A 17,645-nucleotide genomic window follows, 5' to 3' on the forward strand; every position below is an offset into this window, starting at 1 on the left:
AGTACTTTAATGGTAAATTTTTAATGTTTTTGAAATATCTCAGGTTCTTTGACTTACCAATTACTAATAATAACAAATGGAATAATTTCCATTACTGATAAATTGGCACAGACTAAAACAATTACTGATTTGCTTCCTTTGTCTTTTTTGACTTTAAATTTATGTGGAAGCAATCTATAAAATATTCTGTTTCATTAGCATTGAATATGATCTTCCATAATTCATCATTTATATTATGTCCATTTAGTTTTTAACCAGGTAATTTTAAAATTAAGTAGGAAAATTTTGAGAATTACTTAGGAAACTTTCTTTTCCAAACAAAATATTCTGACTAGAATTTTTCAGCCAACTCTCAAAAACGTTAAAATTCAGAAATCTAAAATATTTCGGAAGAAATATTTATTACTGGGTTGATTACTGGAATATTTGAACTCCTTGTTTGCTGAGATCATTACGGAACTTCTTGATCAATTTGCTTAAATTCTGGTGTATAAAATTGATGAAGTTATTCCTGTTAAAAGCTTTGATTATTTTCCTTATTGTCTTATAGAGGAGCTAGGTAAATTAGATTTTTCCTTTTTGTTCTTTTAACTTTTATTTTTTGTAACTCGTTAATTACATGTATGATAGTTACAAACAGCTACTAAGTTAGTAACGGTCAGATGTCAAAAGATCACTTAAATAGAATACTATTTAAATACAACCAACTTAAGAATTTTCATTTACCTTTTTTTATTCAGTTACACAGAAGACAAAGAAAATTTGTTAACCTTAGATGAAGGACATCAGTTTCTGAAGAATAGCCAGTAAGGAAGTTAGTAGTAGTGATCATAAAATCAAAGCTTAAAATTTCTTGTAATTGACAGATCAAACAATAATTTTCTGATTACAGAATATTACATTTCAATCTGAAATATAGTTAAGCCTGTCCTTGTAAAAGAATAGATTAAAAGCTTGTTTTAGGTTACTGAATTGAAACTCCGTTTCAATGAAATGTACTTAAAAAACCTGTGTATTTTAAAATCAATTAAATTGAAGATATACCTAACTGTACAGAGTAATTACTGAAGGTTGAAAAAGTTGGTACTGATATCATGACTGTGCTTTTATTACTGTAACAATATTTTAAATGTTTTTATTATTTATTTACTAGAAAAAATTATCACCTAATGTCCAGAAAATAATGCTGCTATAGAAAAATTAGTTAAATTTGATCTGCCTTGATAGAAGTAAACTAAATTGCAATATATGAATGTGAAGGAATTAGTAAATATTGCCAAGAGAGCTGCAGTAATGAGATGAGATGATCTGTCAATTAAAGATGAAAAGAAAGGATCAGTTACTTACTATTCATGTAACTAACTATTCCTTCTTCTGAAAAGCAGTGAAGAACAAATTGTATATTGCTTCACATGGCTGGGAAAAACATAATTATTTTAATGAAGAAAATTATTATTCTCTTCTGCTATTTAGCATTTATCTTCTTTTCTCTTGATAGTGTAAGTTATCAATCTCAAAACTTTAAACATGTTATTTACAAGTCATTCAAAGATTTTTCTAATTAAAGGCTGTGTAACTTTCACTTGAGCACACCAAACCCTCTTTTTACCAGGATTATAAATGCCTGATTTCACTAATTAAATTACTAGAAGTAATTCCATAAAGTTAAGCAGTGCTTAAATAAATGTTGTCATAAGAAACATATTTTAATTTTTTTTAACTATTGCAGATCTATCTGTAGTTATTGTTGAGTTTGCAATTATTAACAAAATTCTTTGTATTCTGTAAAATAAATAAAATTAAATTCTTAGAATATAGTGCTAGAGTAAAAGAAAATGATTACGCCTTTTAATAATATATTTGTTTCAGGTTATTATTCATGGCGAAACACAAGCAGAGGGTCATGGTTTATTCAAGCTCTCTGTTTAGAACTAAAAGAAAATGGTTTCAATTACGATTTACTCACATTACTTACATTTGTCAACAGAAGAGTTGCTATAGATTTTGAATCATATGTTCCTGGGGATTATAAAATGCATGCTCAAAAACAGATTCCTTGTCTTACAATCATGTTGACTCGGTTATTAAAATTTAAAAAAAAACCTGATGAATGAATGAACTGATGAAAGTAAGACAAGTTTTAAAACTTAAATTATTTTATTTTGAACTAAAAATTATAATAAAAGTCATCTGCCGAATTACTTTATTTTTTTAGACAAGAAAATTCGAGTAGAACCTATCAGTTTAGCAGTCTGAAGAGGGTACTAAACTGCCTGCCATTTATATGCATTTATTTTTTTTTTATTTAGAATTTACTTTAGTTTATAAAAATATGAACACTTAACATGTTTACTCATTTTCATTTATTTTTTTAAATTATATAAAAAAATGTAGCATTCAGTATGCTATTTTGGTGCACAATTTTCTGCATGAAGTATGTTATCAAGTTATGTACATGATAGCAAAGATAAATGTCCTTCACTTCTTAGCATAGACTTATCACTAATATACCCCACTCCATAATTAAGGGGGGGTTATTTTTTGGTTGAATTAGATCTAATTTGTAGATTTCATTTCTTCTTTTTTTTTTAACAATACTTAACAAAAGGTATATAAAAGGAATATACAAACTCCTTTTGATGTTTTCAGAATTTTGTTTTTATTTATTTCTTTATCAATATAGTATAATTATTACGTCATTGCTAATGAAAAAAATTAAGGTTTAAAAATTAGAAGGAGGTTATCAAATCATTTTTTTCAAAACTAGTTATTTTTTCTTACAGAAGTTTTCTGTGTATAATATGGTAATATTGCTTTTTGCAATAAACAATTTGAGATTATTGAACAAGAAAAATATAGATAGGTTATTGATCACTGAAATAATGATTAAAAATATTAGAATAGGGTTTCAGCCAATCAACTCTGATTTATATTACAGGCTAAATCCTCCTATATTAATTAACAAGTAACTTTTTCTTTTTTTTTTGTTCAATATTAATGTTAATATTTGTGCAGTTTCTTAAAATAAATATTTAGCCCAAGGCTAAACAATCAGTTGTTTTTATACAATTTTTTTTCAAATAAGCCCTTAACCCTTTCATACTCAATGAAAAAAATCTGAAAAAATGTTATGTATATTTATTAAAAATGTTTCAGTTTTTTAAAGATATTTTTTTCAAAATTTATGTGATTTTTGGGGTGTTGCCCTTGGGCAACATTGGGGAGATATAGAAACAGATACTGTTTCCTAACAATCATGAGCAAAGATATGTATTTTATACCAAATATGATTAAGTAAAGTGTATGTGTGTTTTATTATTACCAAAATTGCAGTTTCAAGAACTTTTAATTACTGAGTATGGTTTACAACTTAATGCAACATTTTTTCCAAAAATTGACAGCTCAGTTTTTCAAATAACATTTTATTTAACTTTTACCATTGCTTTGGCCATCTCTTATGTAAGCTGAGGTGGTGCTGTTTAGTTAATGGGATTGATAAGTAATAGGTAGTGATACATAAAAGTGATGTATGTAAGTTAGACTATTACTTTACCTTACACATGAAGCAGAAAGGGCAATAGTAAAACCTTTTCAGAAATTAAAAAAATTACTTTTTATTAGAAAAATTTTGTATTTATATTACAGAATGCATTTATATGATAACTGTACCAATTTGGAATGGGAAAAATTTCATATAGTATTGGAATTTTTTAAAATAAATTTATTATTTAATATAAACTTTATGGAACATATGTTCTTTCTGCATCAATTGATATGGCCTAAAAACAAATTATTTTTTTCCTTAAAAAACAAAACAACAAGGAAAACTATTAAAGCCATGTTTTACAATTAGATGTGTTCATATTATAAAATAACAAAGAAAATACATAAAAAATGTAATTGTTGCCATTTACAATTTACATATTAGCCTTCAACAGTTTCCTCTTACTAGAACTTGTACTCAGCCAAATATGGCTGTAATTTCTTGAGGTCATTGAATTTCTTAAAATTTATTGGTATTTTACCATTGGGTAAGAGACAATTGCTAGACATTGTAAGAGACAATTGGAGGTTCAGGTGGCTGTCACTCCCATTTTTTCAAATTAAAAGTGTGTTTAGATACATCACTATAAATTCTCTTATTGTTTCTACACCCAAATATTACAGTCATCAGTCATATTGTAATTCTGTGTAAGAAGAAATTTTGAAGAGCATTTTTTGTCATTAGGAATTCCTTTTCCTGCAGTCTCCACAGATATACACTATATAATTTTCAGTCCACCAACTCTTGTAACCAAAAATGTTACTTCCATCAGTGATTTCGCAAACAAATTTATTTTTATTGTTGCGTCTCAAAATAAGTTCATTGTATTGCTCTGGAGTATAAACTATCAACTTTTTTCACATTGCATTTAACTAGACCAAAGTCCCAGTCACATGGCAGAAATGAATACCCGGAAATGGGTAATTTTCTCAAAAACTCCCCTATCAGTTAAACTGCGCTGGTGCCAACAAATGGCACGATTCCAATTCTAGCTACTGCAAGAATCTGAAAACACTTAATTTTTTTTTGGTCTTTTAGAATTTCTTTGATGAAATAATCATTCAATAGGCTATAAACTTCATCAGGGAATTTTTTTGCATGTCCTTCATGATATATACACATAACAGCTTTAAATCATACCATGGTTACTGGAAACATAGTCCTGGGTTCGAATCCTGGTTAGGCATGGCGTTTTTCATACGTTACAAAATTAAAATTTCATATTACACTTACAAGCTTCAGAGCTTCTGTATAATTACAGTAATCAAATAAAATAAATATTATTTGTAAATTTGCTTGCATATCTCTTAATGCACAATATGCTCTGTAGCTGCAACTCTGCATTATCTGTCTTGTCTCTCAATTTTGACTTCAAACCTTCTCGCTCAACACATACAACCTAAGCGCAACAAATTTTATATAAAGTTTTCATGAAAGTACTTCCTTTAAAAGTAATATGACACTTTGCCCATACACTCGAGATGTTTATTATAAAACATACTCGATTCACATATCAGCTGCCTCCACCCCATCCGTCCTCTGCCAGCTCCCGTCATAACACTGTAGCACCATCTTTTTCTGGGTCTCCCCAATGGTCTGGTTGCATCAACTCCACCTGACATCACCCTCTTAATACCATATTCATCTCCCCTTCTCACAACATGTCCAAACCATCCCAAACATCGACTTTTAATCTGTACCATAACATCTGGCTTACCAAACAGCAAATCCAGTTATTGATTCTTGCTAGTTCTCGTAGCATCTCTTTCCCTAACTAGGCCAAATATTTTCCTGAGCACTGTCCTTTCAAAAGCCATCAACCTTGCTACATCTTTCTTGTCAAGATCCATGTTTCGGACCCATATAGTACAATAGGTTTAATCATCATTTGCTATAACTGCAGCTTTGTGTTAAAAAATCACAGTTTTGACTCCAGCACTTTTTATCTCTTTATCATAGCTGTGATTTCTTCTTAAATACCATTCCTGCTGTTCACGAACAATCCAAGGTATTTAAAACTTTCAACTCGCCTGAAATTCTCTTCCCCTTCTATGAAATTCAGCAGCCTTTCCTTCTAGATGATACTATGTATCGTGTCTTGTTACTATTTAGAGCAAGTCCCACTCCCTTTGCTTCCTGTATAAGTATCCTCATCATGTCTCAGATTTCACTGCTTGTGGCTCCAATCAAAACTATCTCATATGCTACAGCAAAACATTAAATGTTTTACCTCAGATTTTGATGCCTGTGTTCATAATTAGAAAATTTCCTAACTAACTGGTCAAGTACCAAATCGAAGATAGTGGGTGATATATCTTCCTGCCTTACCCCAGTAGTTTAAATTTCTCAGTCCTTCTATTTTATATCTCGACTTCACACTCTGAATTCTCCATGCTCACTCACCAGATGAACCAACTTGTCACGTTTGTACATTCTTTCCACAATCCTCCAAATTCCTCATCTATCCAGACTGTCATAAGCCTTACTGAAATCCACAAACATGCAGTACACATCACTGGTTGTGAGTGAGAGTATGTCGTACTCCCAACACTTAGTCAACATTTGTGAAAATCTGCTCTGTGGTTGCCTTCCCCTTCATAAAACCAGCATGGTACATTCCAATCCTATCCTTATCATATTGGGTTAATGTTAAGTACTTTTGATAGTACTTTGTATGCCGTTACAAGAAGGGAGAAATACCTGTAAAAGCAAATTCATCCCCACGCTTCATCAGTTCCGCTTTAACTCCGTCAATTTCTCTGACAACTTTTCCCACCTTAAATGTTTTAATTATCTCTGTTACTTCATCTAATGATGACTCCTCCATCAAATTTCCAATTGTCAAAACTGAGTCCTGTCTCGAAGTTCCTCTTCTTACATTCAGTAGCTTCTCAAAATATTCACTTCCAATAAAACTAAACCTACAGGTGGCAAATACTTCGTCTTAAAAAATCTCATTTTTGTCCTGTTCAACCGTTGCAATAAGTTCCTTCAAGAACTCTCTTTTCTGTCTTGATAACTCTCCTAGTCTACGTGCTAATATTCCTGTACTGTTCCACATGCTTATTATCACTTTCCCTTTGCTTTTTTCCTCTGTATTTCTAAATTCATTATCAAATCATTTCTTCATATTCCTTCTCTCATCCAAACTCATTATTATATTTTTGACTTCCACACTTTATTCTGGAAATAGTGGTTGACACTCCCTTCTGATTCTGATTCTGTATCTCCACCTAATACTACAGCCTTTTCCTACCATCCTTTAATAAATCTGTGTTTATTATACTTTGGGTAGAAGGATATTTACTACTTACTGTACCCTAACTAGTACTGGTAACATTATTATTGCACTTGGGATATTCTCTGTTTCAGCTTCATCAATACCAGGTAATGATCCAATTTAATCTCCACACTCCTCAGGGACATTACATAGATCACGCAGCTCTGGTTTCTCTTATCCACCAGCACAGGATCTTTTTGATCACTGTCTTTTGATCTGGGGATGCCCATGTTTGTTTATGGGTAAACATGGATGCTTTATGAGGAAAAAAGGACCCCATAATTCTACAATTCTTTCCAGCCACTAAGGTCACCAATCTTATCCCATTGTCATTAGTAATTTCATCCAAGCAAGCGATGGTGTCACTAACATGTGGCTTGCATACCTTTTCTCAGTCATCATTGCAGCTGTATCACCATGTTGCATTCAAAAACATCCCAAACATTTTCAAATTCAGATGTGCATCTAATTAGTGCTTTACAATTATTTCTGTTTCTTCATTATTTTAAGATAGGAACTTATTTGACCATGAATCTTATGGCAAATATCCCTTAGGATAGCGTTTCCCTTTTTTTATAATTGATGATTCCAATCTTATTTTGTTGTTAAGTAACCTTGATCTAGAGTAATCAACCAAAATTCTGTACAAATCTGAGTTGACCTTATTTCTCTTCACAATCACTTTTAATTACGATAATTATATCCTTGCCCTCACTTTGTTATCAATTCTCTCATTATCAGCTCATCAGATTTTAATCGGTTTACTGACTTTACTTCACTTTACTTTTACCTTGTTCATGAATATTTTCAGTATCATTAGTTCACCTCTCAAATCCTATTTACTGTTTATACTAGATGAACACTGTTTTTATCATATGATATAATTTGACATCATTATAATTATATTGGTGTCTAGTAAAAATTTATTTCAGTGTAATGAGTATAACAGTTTCCCACATTATGGTATTATAATAAATTGCATTGAGAATAATAAACCCTGAGAGAATGATTTCTTTCTTCTGTACATTTTGGTATCAGATTTCAGCAATCAATTGCTTCATAAACGAAATCACCCTCTTTGTCTTAACACCTGGATAAAGCATGAAATATAAAACATTTTTCCATCATTGTACCATAATATAGATCAACTATTCAAACTATTTCTGCAAAACTTTTGCTCTCTTTCTCTCACACAAAACGCACACACATCCTCAGTTCATTTAGTACATTCACGTAAAAATTAATTTATATACTTTACACTTAATATTCTATCATTTTTACATATTTACTGTTAGTTTTACTAACTGTTAATTTGTTCATTAGGCTGACCATGTTATGATGTAAATGTAAATTATACAATTTTAACTTTTTAGTTAATAAATTTATTTAAAAAGATTGTTATAAACTTTAACTTAATATTTTGTAAATATTAAACAAATTTGAATTTTCTCAAACAATAATATACTTAAATTGACGTTCATAATTTTGAAAACATGTTTATTAAGCCAGTGACTTTGCATAGAATACATTCAATGATCTGTGATAAAAGTATTCCCATTTATTGGAGTCTTGCCAGAAACCTGTACTGTAAATATGTTTGTTATAGTTTACATTATATAACAATAAATAACTACTAAAATACTAACTTGTTAATTGTATCTTTATTATCATTAACTTTGTTAATTATTCTTGATAAAATTGTAATAATTAATATATTAGCCGTTAGTTTATCCATAATAGTTAGACAGACCATAGCTATTAATATCATTTTAAATATTTATAAAATGGCAATAATGAAAATGAGTTTTTAGATAAGGATCAACTAAGCAAGTACAGTTTACACTACTATAGGTTTTAATTTTTAATGTAATTTTGTTTTATTACTCAGGTTTAATTAGTAATCTTACATTGATAAAATGGTTCATGTGCCATCTGTAAGAACAATTGGATATAGTTATGCAAAAAGTATCCAACCTCAATTACAGTTTTCTATGATCATTTATTAGCTTTATCTTTAAGGTATGAATCTTGCATGCAACTAATATTTCAGTTTTTGTTTAATGATATGTAGGGTGTTTTTTTATTTTTTCAATTTTTACTAAGATTTAAAAAACATTAATCAGAAATTAAAATAACAGGCAATTTGTTGACTGGATCTGTTATGGAAAAAGAAATTTACATTTAGCAGAATAGGGCCACATAGATGGATCTATGTTATATAATAAAAAAACTACAACCCTTCTTACCTCAATACTCATATTTATATTTATGTTGTAATAGAATACAATAAAATGTTATTAATATCAGTGGGTTTTTTTTTTTTTTTTAATAATAAAGAAAATGAAGTTCCAAAAATTAAAAGGAAAAATCAATTATAAAACAATATACCAGCAGAATATTTTGAAGTTAAATGAAAATACAAAAATTATTGAACAGATTAGCCAGATGTAGATATAAGTTTATTGATAAAGGTAATACATAAATCCCATGGACAGAATAATAATTATCAAGTAAATTCAAAACTAGTTGTTTGTGTAGGAATGGTTTGATTTTGAATGCTGTAAGGCGTATGGATAGGTGTTAAAATTCTTTCACAGATTAGAAAAACTCTATTGTAGGATAGTACGTAGTGAGGAATAGAAAAGAGTTTTAAAAGAAATATAATTGTTCATAAAGTATGTTTAAGATTCTTGTGAATTTTGCAGGATTGTACACTGAGTAGGGAGAAATGTTTGTGTAGCACCAGTATAACAGGAGGATTGGTATAATTATTTTAACAGGCTGTTAATTGTAACAATTACAACTGATAAGATTTTTTATGCTAAGCTTTTCTTAATGGATAAAGAATTAGTTTTATTATATGCGATTTACAGAAAGGTTTGAAGATAACCAAAGATAATAAAGCTCCAAGGGAAGATAAAATCTCATATGAGTTTGTTAAGAATGTTCTATCTGATTTCTTAGTAAAACTGCTGAATGCGTATAACTTAACTTATAAAAAAGTATTATTGTCAGAAATCTAAAAAGTCAATAATTTTGCTACTTTTTAAAGGGTAATTTAAGTGAGACTGCAAACTATCATGGTATATCTTTCGGTAGCATAATTGGTAAAATTTTTGCTAGAATGTTACTAAACAGATTATCATCTTGAATTAAAAGTACAAATTTGTTGCATGTTTTTGAAAAAGTGTTTCAAAGTACTCCGCAACAACAGATAATATTACCACTAAAGAATTTAAATCAATATCCAATGCACATATACAACATCTTCATAAAAGAATGGTGGACTTTTGAACATGGATTAAATGAAAACAAAAATTCTTACAGTTTATGTTAATTAAATTTGTCATATCAAACAGTTTTTTTACATAACTAATAAATTTCAATATGTGCACCATTAGTTGCTTGGCAAATATCCAGTTTATACTCATTTCTCCTGCCCATACACAAATTAACATATCTTCTGTTAATGGTTACAATACTTCATTAATACTTCCCTTTAACAGTGGATTAATAGTTATTGCTAATTGATATAGCAACTTAATGAAGAGATTTTTTATTTTAATGACCTGTTAAATAAATATCTTTATCTGTCTTAAACATAGTTTTGATTATATTTTAAGTTCCAATTTTTTTTTTTTTTTTCTATAATGGTGACTTGTTTTTTCATACACTTAGTTTGTGATCTGTTCTATGTAATAATTAGTTGTCTGTGTAGTATGTACATTGTAAATTACTATTTACTTCAGTTTTATTTTTTATTTTTATTAAAGAGTACCGTTTTCATTACTGGAATATATGTAGAAAGATAAGAGTACAAAATCAATTCTTTCACTTTAAACTAGAAGTAATATCTAAATGCTCTCTTTTTTTAATGTTATAATTCTATATGAGTCCACAACTCATTATTTGTTGACTTGTTATATCATTGGATGTACAATTTTAAAAAAAAAAGATAAAGATAACAATAAATTATTGTTAATAATATTAACAATAGTGATAGATCAATATTTCCTTTGGGTGGTATTCAAAGTTGGACTGAGTAAGTATTAGAATACTTATTGTGAGGTTAATATTCAAGCAACGTTTATTGTGGATTAAATCAAATATAGTTTTCTTTATATAGGAATAAGTTTGTGGTCGGATCAATTTTGTTTAGTATTCAATCATTTTTTATAATGTGAACAGCTAAAAATATAGAAAATAGCCAATATCGGGTTTGATCACATAACTATGCCCAATTGTTCTATACGAAACCTAAATTTAGTTATGAAGCCTATTGTATTACATTATAAAACTTTCATGTTTAAAGAAGTGTGTTTTTTAAAAAGATGAAATGTCTGGCTCGTAATCATTATTTGCTCAAAATTTTTGTATGGGTTTATTTGTAGTATAAACTATAAATGTGTGATATATTTAACGTGACTATGACAACCACCATGGAAAATGAAATTTTTTAGTTACAGATAACAGGCTAATAATAAAGGAGTATAAGATGTTTGGTATTCTCAAATAAAGAGAAAATTAAGATTTTTAACTATAATATAAATCAGATATATTTTAATATAGAATACTTGTAATTATATTTTTCAGGAAGTAGAGTGATTGACATTTGGAAAGAAGTTAACGAAATAAGACTTACGTTGTAGACATGTTTTAGAGTTATCTTGTTTCAGGTGTAAAAGGGATGTATTTATTAGTTTAAAAGTGAATTTAAACAGTTTTTTAAGAAGTATTAAAACAAATAATGTTATAATTGACTTCTACAATTATTTTATATATGAAGGTCTATGCTTACAGTAATGTTTCTCAAACTATTTTTGAGTGGGAAGGGCCACTTTTTTAATTAAAAGGTTCAACAGAATATTCTACTCTGTATTAATTAGAATTCCCTTATCAGGCTAGTTATTGGAAGAAAAATTTACTAGCTGTTTTTTTTGCTTTTATAATAAGTTTATAAACCATTTTTTTCATTTTTATGTTCTATTTAACTGAACAATTGAAGTAAATGTGGCAGCTACATTTGGTACTTAGATTAATGAGGCAAATAAGCCTGCCAACCCTTGCACAGCTGTTCGGTGTTTGGTTGTAATGCTAGTAAGCTTAAGCCTGAAATCTACACATACATCCAAGAATTAACTTAAGTTAACCACACAATACTGGCCTCGTTACTGCCACAATATCTATACATAATTCTTATCACATTTGGTGATGAAAACCCTTTTTCACTAGAAATTTTTTTTTTTAAATTTAAGTTCAGCTTATTCAATTATTTAATTGAATGTTCTCTTTCACTTTATAACAGATTGTATTTTCAATAAACACTGGAAAGGTTTAGCAACCCATGAAAATTCATTCTATTCACTTGGAAAATAATTTTCTAATTGTGACTTTGGAGTTTTGAGATTGGCAGGGCTGTTTCTAACCTCCCTGGCACACTAGGCACTTCAAATTGTTACACCCCCCACTATTTCCAGAGCACCCTCCTCCGTCAGTTGTTACCTTGCCAGTTTGGTTCGGGAGGGATTTTCCCTTAACTCTCTTACTTTTCCCTTTCTTTGTTTTTGCTCTTTGGAGAGTCTTTCCATTATCCACCACCTATGGACCCCGCCGTGTTTCAGACTGGCAACCGGTAGCCGTAAGGAAAGGATAGTGATCCTTTCCTTACAGCTTTGGAATGGCCATGCCACTCTTGTTCATTTCTTACCTTACGGCATCACGGACCATCCATCCACCCTTTTGTAAATTAGTACAGTAAATTAATGTGAAATCATTGGGAAGGCACTTCCCGACTTGTTTTTCTTGCTGTAGGAAGAAATTCCTATTGATGTTATCTTTTTCACCTTCATATACATTTTGAAATGTTGACACTCTTGCACAAACTTTTCTTCATTGATGTCTTTGGGGTAGCTTTGAGCCAAGTATTTCGCCTGTTTTGTCACATCTTCTTGCTCCTTTTCATGAAGATTCTGAATATCTGGAATCTTGTGTTGAGAGCTTTGTAGCAATCCCTTCTTTTGTTTGTGTTACAAGATTGTCAATAATTGGTAAGAAAACTCCAGCTTGAAATCTCTCTTTTGGAGTCATTCTTTCAAAATCTGGGTCTCTTGTCTCATCTGAAAAAATTTCCTTTTTCTGATTTTTTCATAGCTGGGCTCAGGCACGTTAGCCAGTTGCAGTGCTCTTGCCTTAAAATCATCAAAGTTGGATCTTTTTTCAGATATAAACAAAGATAACGTCTGTAACTCCTTAGTAGCGCCATGGAGATCAAGCTCTTCCTTCTGTAGTATCTCACTGGTTTTGTCCACCCCTTGTAAGATTTCGTCCCAAATTTTGTTTTGTTTTACAGATATCCTTTAATGTCTGTAATTATAGTCATAAAATTAAAAAAAGTGTCAGTAAACTGAAATTGGTTTACTGTGTGTGTGTCAGCGAACAGTGAAATCCAATTTCTTTTTACTACTATTATTTATGATTTTACTTTACGATTGCTAATAAAAACGCACTTACAAAACAGTTCACACGCACTTAATCCAAATACAGTACACTTTAGATTATAAAAAATCTATTCACAAAACTGTTCACACGCACCTAATTCAAATACATTATGACAGTATGCTTTAGATCAGAAAAAACTACTCACAAAACTGTACACACACACTTAATCCAAATACATAGTATGCTAGTTCACTTTAGAAAACACTACAACTAACTAACGCGACAGTCAATGACGAAGTTAACTTTTGCAGCTTGCCATTAAGTAAACGAATGTATGTAAGAAACAAGCCATCGCTCACTAGGCTAGAAGTTTTCTAGCATGCAGGCGGGAGGGAAAAGAGAGTATCGATCAGTCAGCAGTTTTAAGGTAGTGGAGGGGGAAACCAGTATACTGTATCAGTGTCTTGTCTCTACACTTGCAAACAATACCATTGACTCATCATCAGTCAGGTGCACTGCACTGTCCACTCTTTTGCTCTGTGCACACACACACACAAACATAACACATACATGACTCACTAGGCAGTGATACGTTTGCTGTAATTTTAATTTTTCTCTTTTTTCGCCCTCCAATTTTTTGCATCCTAGGCAAATGCCTAGCGTGCCTAAGCGGAAAAGCAACCCTGGAGATGGGAACATATGTCACTGCCTAGTTTTTTCAAAACAAGACCAATCTACATTAAAAAAGGCTCTAAAGTTGGAAATTGTGAAAAAGTTTTCTGTTTTATGCAGTTGATCCTAAACCAGTTTCCTTTTAAATATCTTTGTCATGAGCACTAAGGGCAGTAAAAGAATTTTGAAGAGAGAGATTTTAGTTATTCAGTTTTTAAAAAATATCTAAAATATATACTAATGTACTTAACCACAAATGGAAACTATTTAACTGAAATAATTACTAATGTTCAACTCCTAAGAAGGATTTATAACTGAAAGTAGACAACACTCTGCTTGAAATTTCTGTACTCCATAAACAGCATTCAACATATGATTTTACAATGAAATCTTGTTTTTCTCTAATTGATAATTTGTGATGCGCAGTTCTCTTGAATTTGATTTTTTACATCTTTTTTTGGACTAATGGTCAATCTAGAGGATCATAAGACCTTAAAAACCCCTTGTTTATGGGCCACATTGAGAAATGCTGATTTATAGTATTTAAAAATTCTGCTAAAATTTGCAGGTGGCATATTACATACATATACTTTGAAATATTTCTTAAAACAGAATACTCAAACAGATAGTATCTGTTTTGAATGTTTAAATTGGCCACAAGTACAAGAAGTTGTTTCATGTCTGTTTGGCACATCAATTTTGGAACTTTATACATAGTAATCCTTTTCATCTCCTAGATTTCATCCAACCACAAGACTTTCCTACATTTTAATTGTGAATTTATTTGAGAAATATACAAATGCCTATATCACTATCTTCTCTTTAAAATTTTTCGTATACTTCTCTTCTCTTACATTGTTCATGGGCCAATCTCCCTAGTCTTTCTAGAGAACATCCCCTCCTATTCCAGTAAATCTGCTAGTTCATATGTTTGTTTCATCTTTCCTAATGTTATGTTCAATTCCCCTCTCTTGTTCAAGTTATTTCACAGTTTTAAATAAAATTTTAACATTGTTGCTATAGTTACCCCCTCCTGAAAATTTCATCCGCAGAAAAGCGTGTTAAAAGTTCCATTAGATTACATTACATTACAAATGTTAATCGCTCAGTCTTGTGAAAAATAACTTAGATCAAAATATTGTTGTTCATTATATAATGATTTTTTAGATTAGATAATTGATAAAAAACTATGCATTTTTACTGAAATAGTTTAATTTAAGATGTATTTTTATACTGTAATTTTAATTAGTCTTATATGCAAAAATAAAAAAAAGTCTTTCATTATAATTTTATTGTAATTTGTCTGCTTGAAAAGTATAAATTATTGATTTATTATATAAATATTTTATAATTAGGTGTAATTGTAATTATTTTAAGTGCCTCACTGTTGTATTTTTAATATTAGTGTATTTTGTCATACATGTACTTGATAGCCTCTATGTATGTATATATACATTTTTTTAAAGTAATTGAATTGTATTCACACTGTTTTTTTTTTTTTTTAATTAATATTTAATAATGGGTTGGGGGGAAAGTTTATTCATATTTTAATGAAAAAGTAAAACAAGGATTTTTGTATTTTAAATAAAGTTTATTAAATAAACTAAATATGCCTCATGATCAACCACCTTCAACCATTTTTGAAGTAAAATCATATTTCCAGCACTGTAGAACTTTTGTGTTTTATAATTAGGTGTAACGTGTAATTATTGAAATAATTAGTGTAACTGTACATTATTACCGTACATTATCCTTTTTTCCTTTTATGAGCAATTTCAATTTTTTGTACCCTTTAACAATGATTCACAGATGGAATTTGAATCCATTAAATTTTTCCATGTGACGCCTAAACATAACAATTTTTTTTGTATTCAGCCTTTAAATGGTTTAAGATTGTTTTGTGATTGATATTTAGTTTGTTACTGATATCACAACCGCTTGCCCATTCTTTTCTATTGTTTCATAGGGTTTTTTCATTGTTTGGCTGACCAGAGAGTGATTTCCAAGGTGAAAATCACTTAACAACATCAAAATTTCCAAACTGAAAAACCTTGAACCAGCTATGGGGGCTACATGTACTGATACTGCATCATGTCCATAGACATATAATTTTTCTTTATTTTCAAGACACAATAACTCTTTAATAAATAAACTAATATATCATAACATTTCTGAAAATATTTAAGTCACCTTTCAAAAGCAGCCAACTGTTGCCAGATTTGATTAATATTATCAGAGCAAGTTGAAACAATCTATCAGGGGAGTATGAAACATTTTCCCAACCCCTATATAATTAATTGAAATTAATATAATAGTAGATATTAATTAACCATTAAACACCAGTATTAAATGAACTGAACTTACAGAGTTCTATGCTATAAAAATTATTATTTTTTTAAAAATAAAAGTGTGTTTGTAATTTATAATTAGTCAGGACTGAAGATGATTGAAAAGCCAAGTTTCTATTCAGTTAATGTGGTGTGGTTGTTCCTTTTATCAAATAAAGGTAACATATGTAAAAGAAATTTTTATAATCTTGCCAAAGCTTTTATAAAACTTAATTTAGTTTTTTTTTCCTCAGGTTATTATCAAAAAGTACTATATACCTATAATTATTCTTGGTCTTGTGTATACATTGGTATATATACATATACAACATTATATTAAATATATATTACCTGTGATTGTGTGTGTGCATTCATTCATATTTGTAATCATATCTCCCAGGTCCTTTTGTGTTTAACCAGTAGTTTATCATTGCTTCCATCTGTGTAAGATGGTTGAAGATTTTGGTCATTTTGTCGTTGTCCATTCTTTTGAGATGCCCATAGAATTCTACGCGTCTCTTCCACATGGTGTCTGTGAAGGTCTCCACATGTTTGTAGAGGCTCTCATTTATCCATATTTTCCAGATGCTGTCTTTTGTTTTTCTTGGTCCTAATATTTTCCTGAATATTTGCCTTTCTCTTCTCCCAATTTCTTGTATTTCTCCTTTCTTATTGAGTGTTAAGACATTTTGATGTGTGTAGCCCCCCTTCCAGTTGGCTGATCATGTAATACCTGATTTTGGTTTTGTAGGTTATGCTACATTTGTTGTATCTTTTTTGTGTAATTCAATAAGCTCATTTCAATTTTTTAACTGTGTTTGCTATTTTATCCAGTACATTGGTTTGTATCCATTCTCCTAAGTAAAGTTGTCTACTCTTTTGATGTTGCCATATTTCAGTTTCATGAATTTTTCCTGTTTGTGTTTAATTTTCGTGTATCTCTTTTTTTGTAAGAGATAGGCTGGTTTTTCTAGTGATTTCTTGCAGTTTCTCCATCATTACTTGAGCTTCCTCCTTATTCTGCACTAGTACAATGATATCTGCAAACACTAAACACTATTACCAGATTGTGTTTCCTTTTTCCTAATTGTATCCCTTTGATGTCTTCTTTTTCCAGTCCATGTTATTATTTTTTCCAGAATTGGATTGAACAGAGTGGGTGATAGCCCATCAATTTGTCTCCTTTTTTTATTTCAAACGGTCCCAATATTTCTCCAAAGAATTTAACTTTGGAGGTAGTGTTGGTTAGGGTTTGTTTGATTAGAGTTGTTTTTCTGTTGATGCCAAATCCTTGTGTTTTAAAGAGCAGTTTTCTGTCAATGGAGTTGTAGGCCTTTTTGAAATCTATGAACATGACTATGGTGTTGGTGCATCTTAGTGCTCG

General features: G+C 30.0%; 1 protein-coding gene across 7 annotated transcripts in view; it reads left to right on the forward strand.

The window, feature by feature from the left end:
- The window catches only part of LOC142322339 (caspase-1-like), a 249,973-nt gene that overhangs the window by 189,813 nt on the left and 42,515 nt on the right, over nt 1–17,645 (forward strand). Inside the window, exons 7-8 of one of the 7 annotated variants that reach the window (XM_075361307.1) lie at nt 1,870–2,128; nt 6,917–16,625. The exons of 4 other annotated variants lie outside the window; for them this stretch is intronic. In XM_075361307.1, coding sequence (XP_075217422.1) covers nt 1,870–2,114 — 245 coding nt within the window. In that variant the 3' untranslated portion in view covers nt 2,115–2,128; nt 6,917–16,625. Of the gene's footprint in view, nt 1–1,869; nt 16,626–17,645 lie in introns of those variants that run through there. 2 more of the 7 variants (XM_075361308.1, XM_075361306.1) reach the window with 2 other exon arrangements.

This window comes from Lycorma delicatula, chromosome 3 (genome assembly GCF_047948215.1).
Source record: "Lycorma delicatula isolate Av1 chromosome 3, ASM4794821v1, whole genome shotgun sequence".
NCBI classification, from domain to species: Eukaryota; Metazoa; Arthropoda; class Insecta; order Hemiptera; family Fulgoridae; genus Lycorma; species Lycorma delicatula.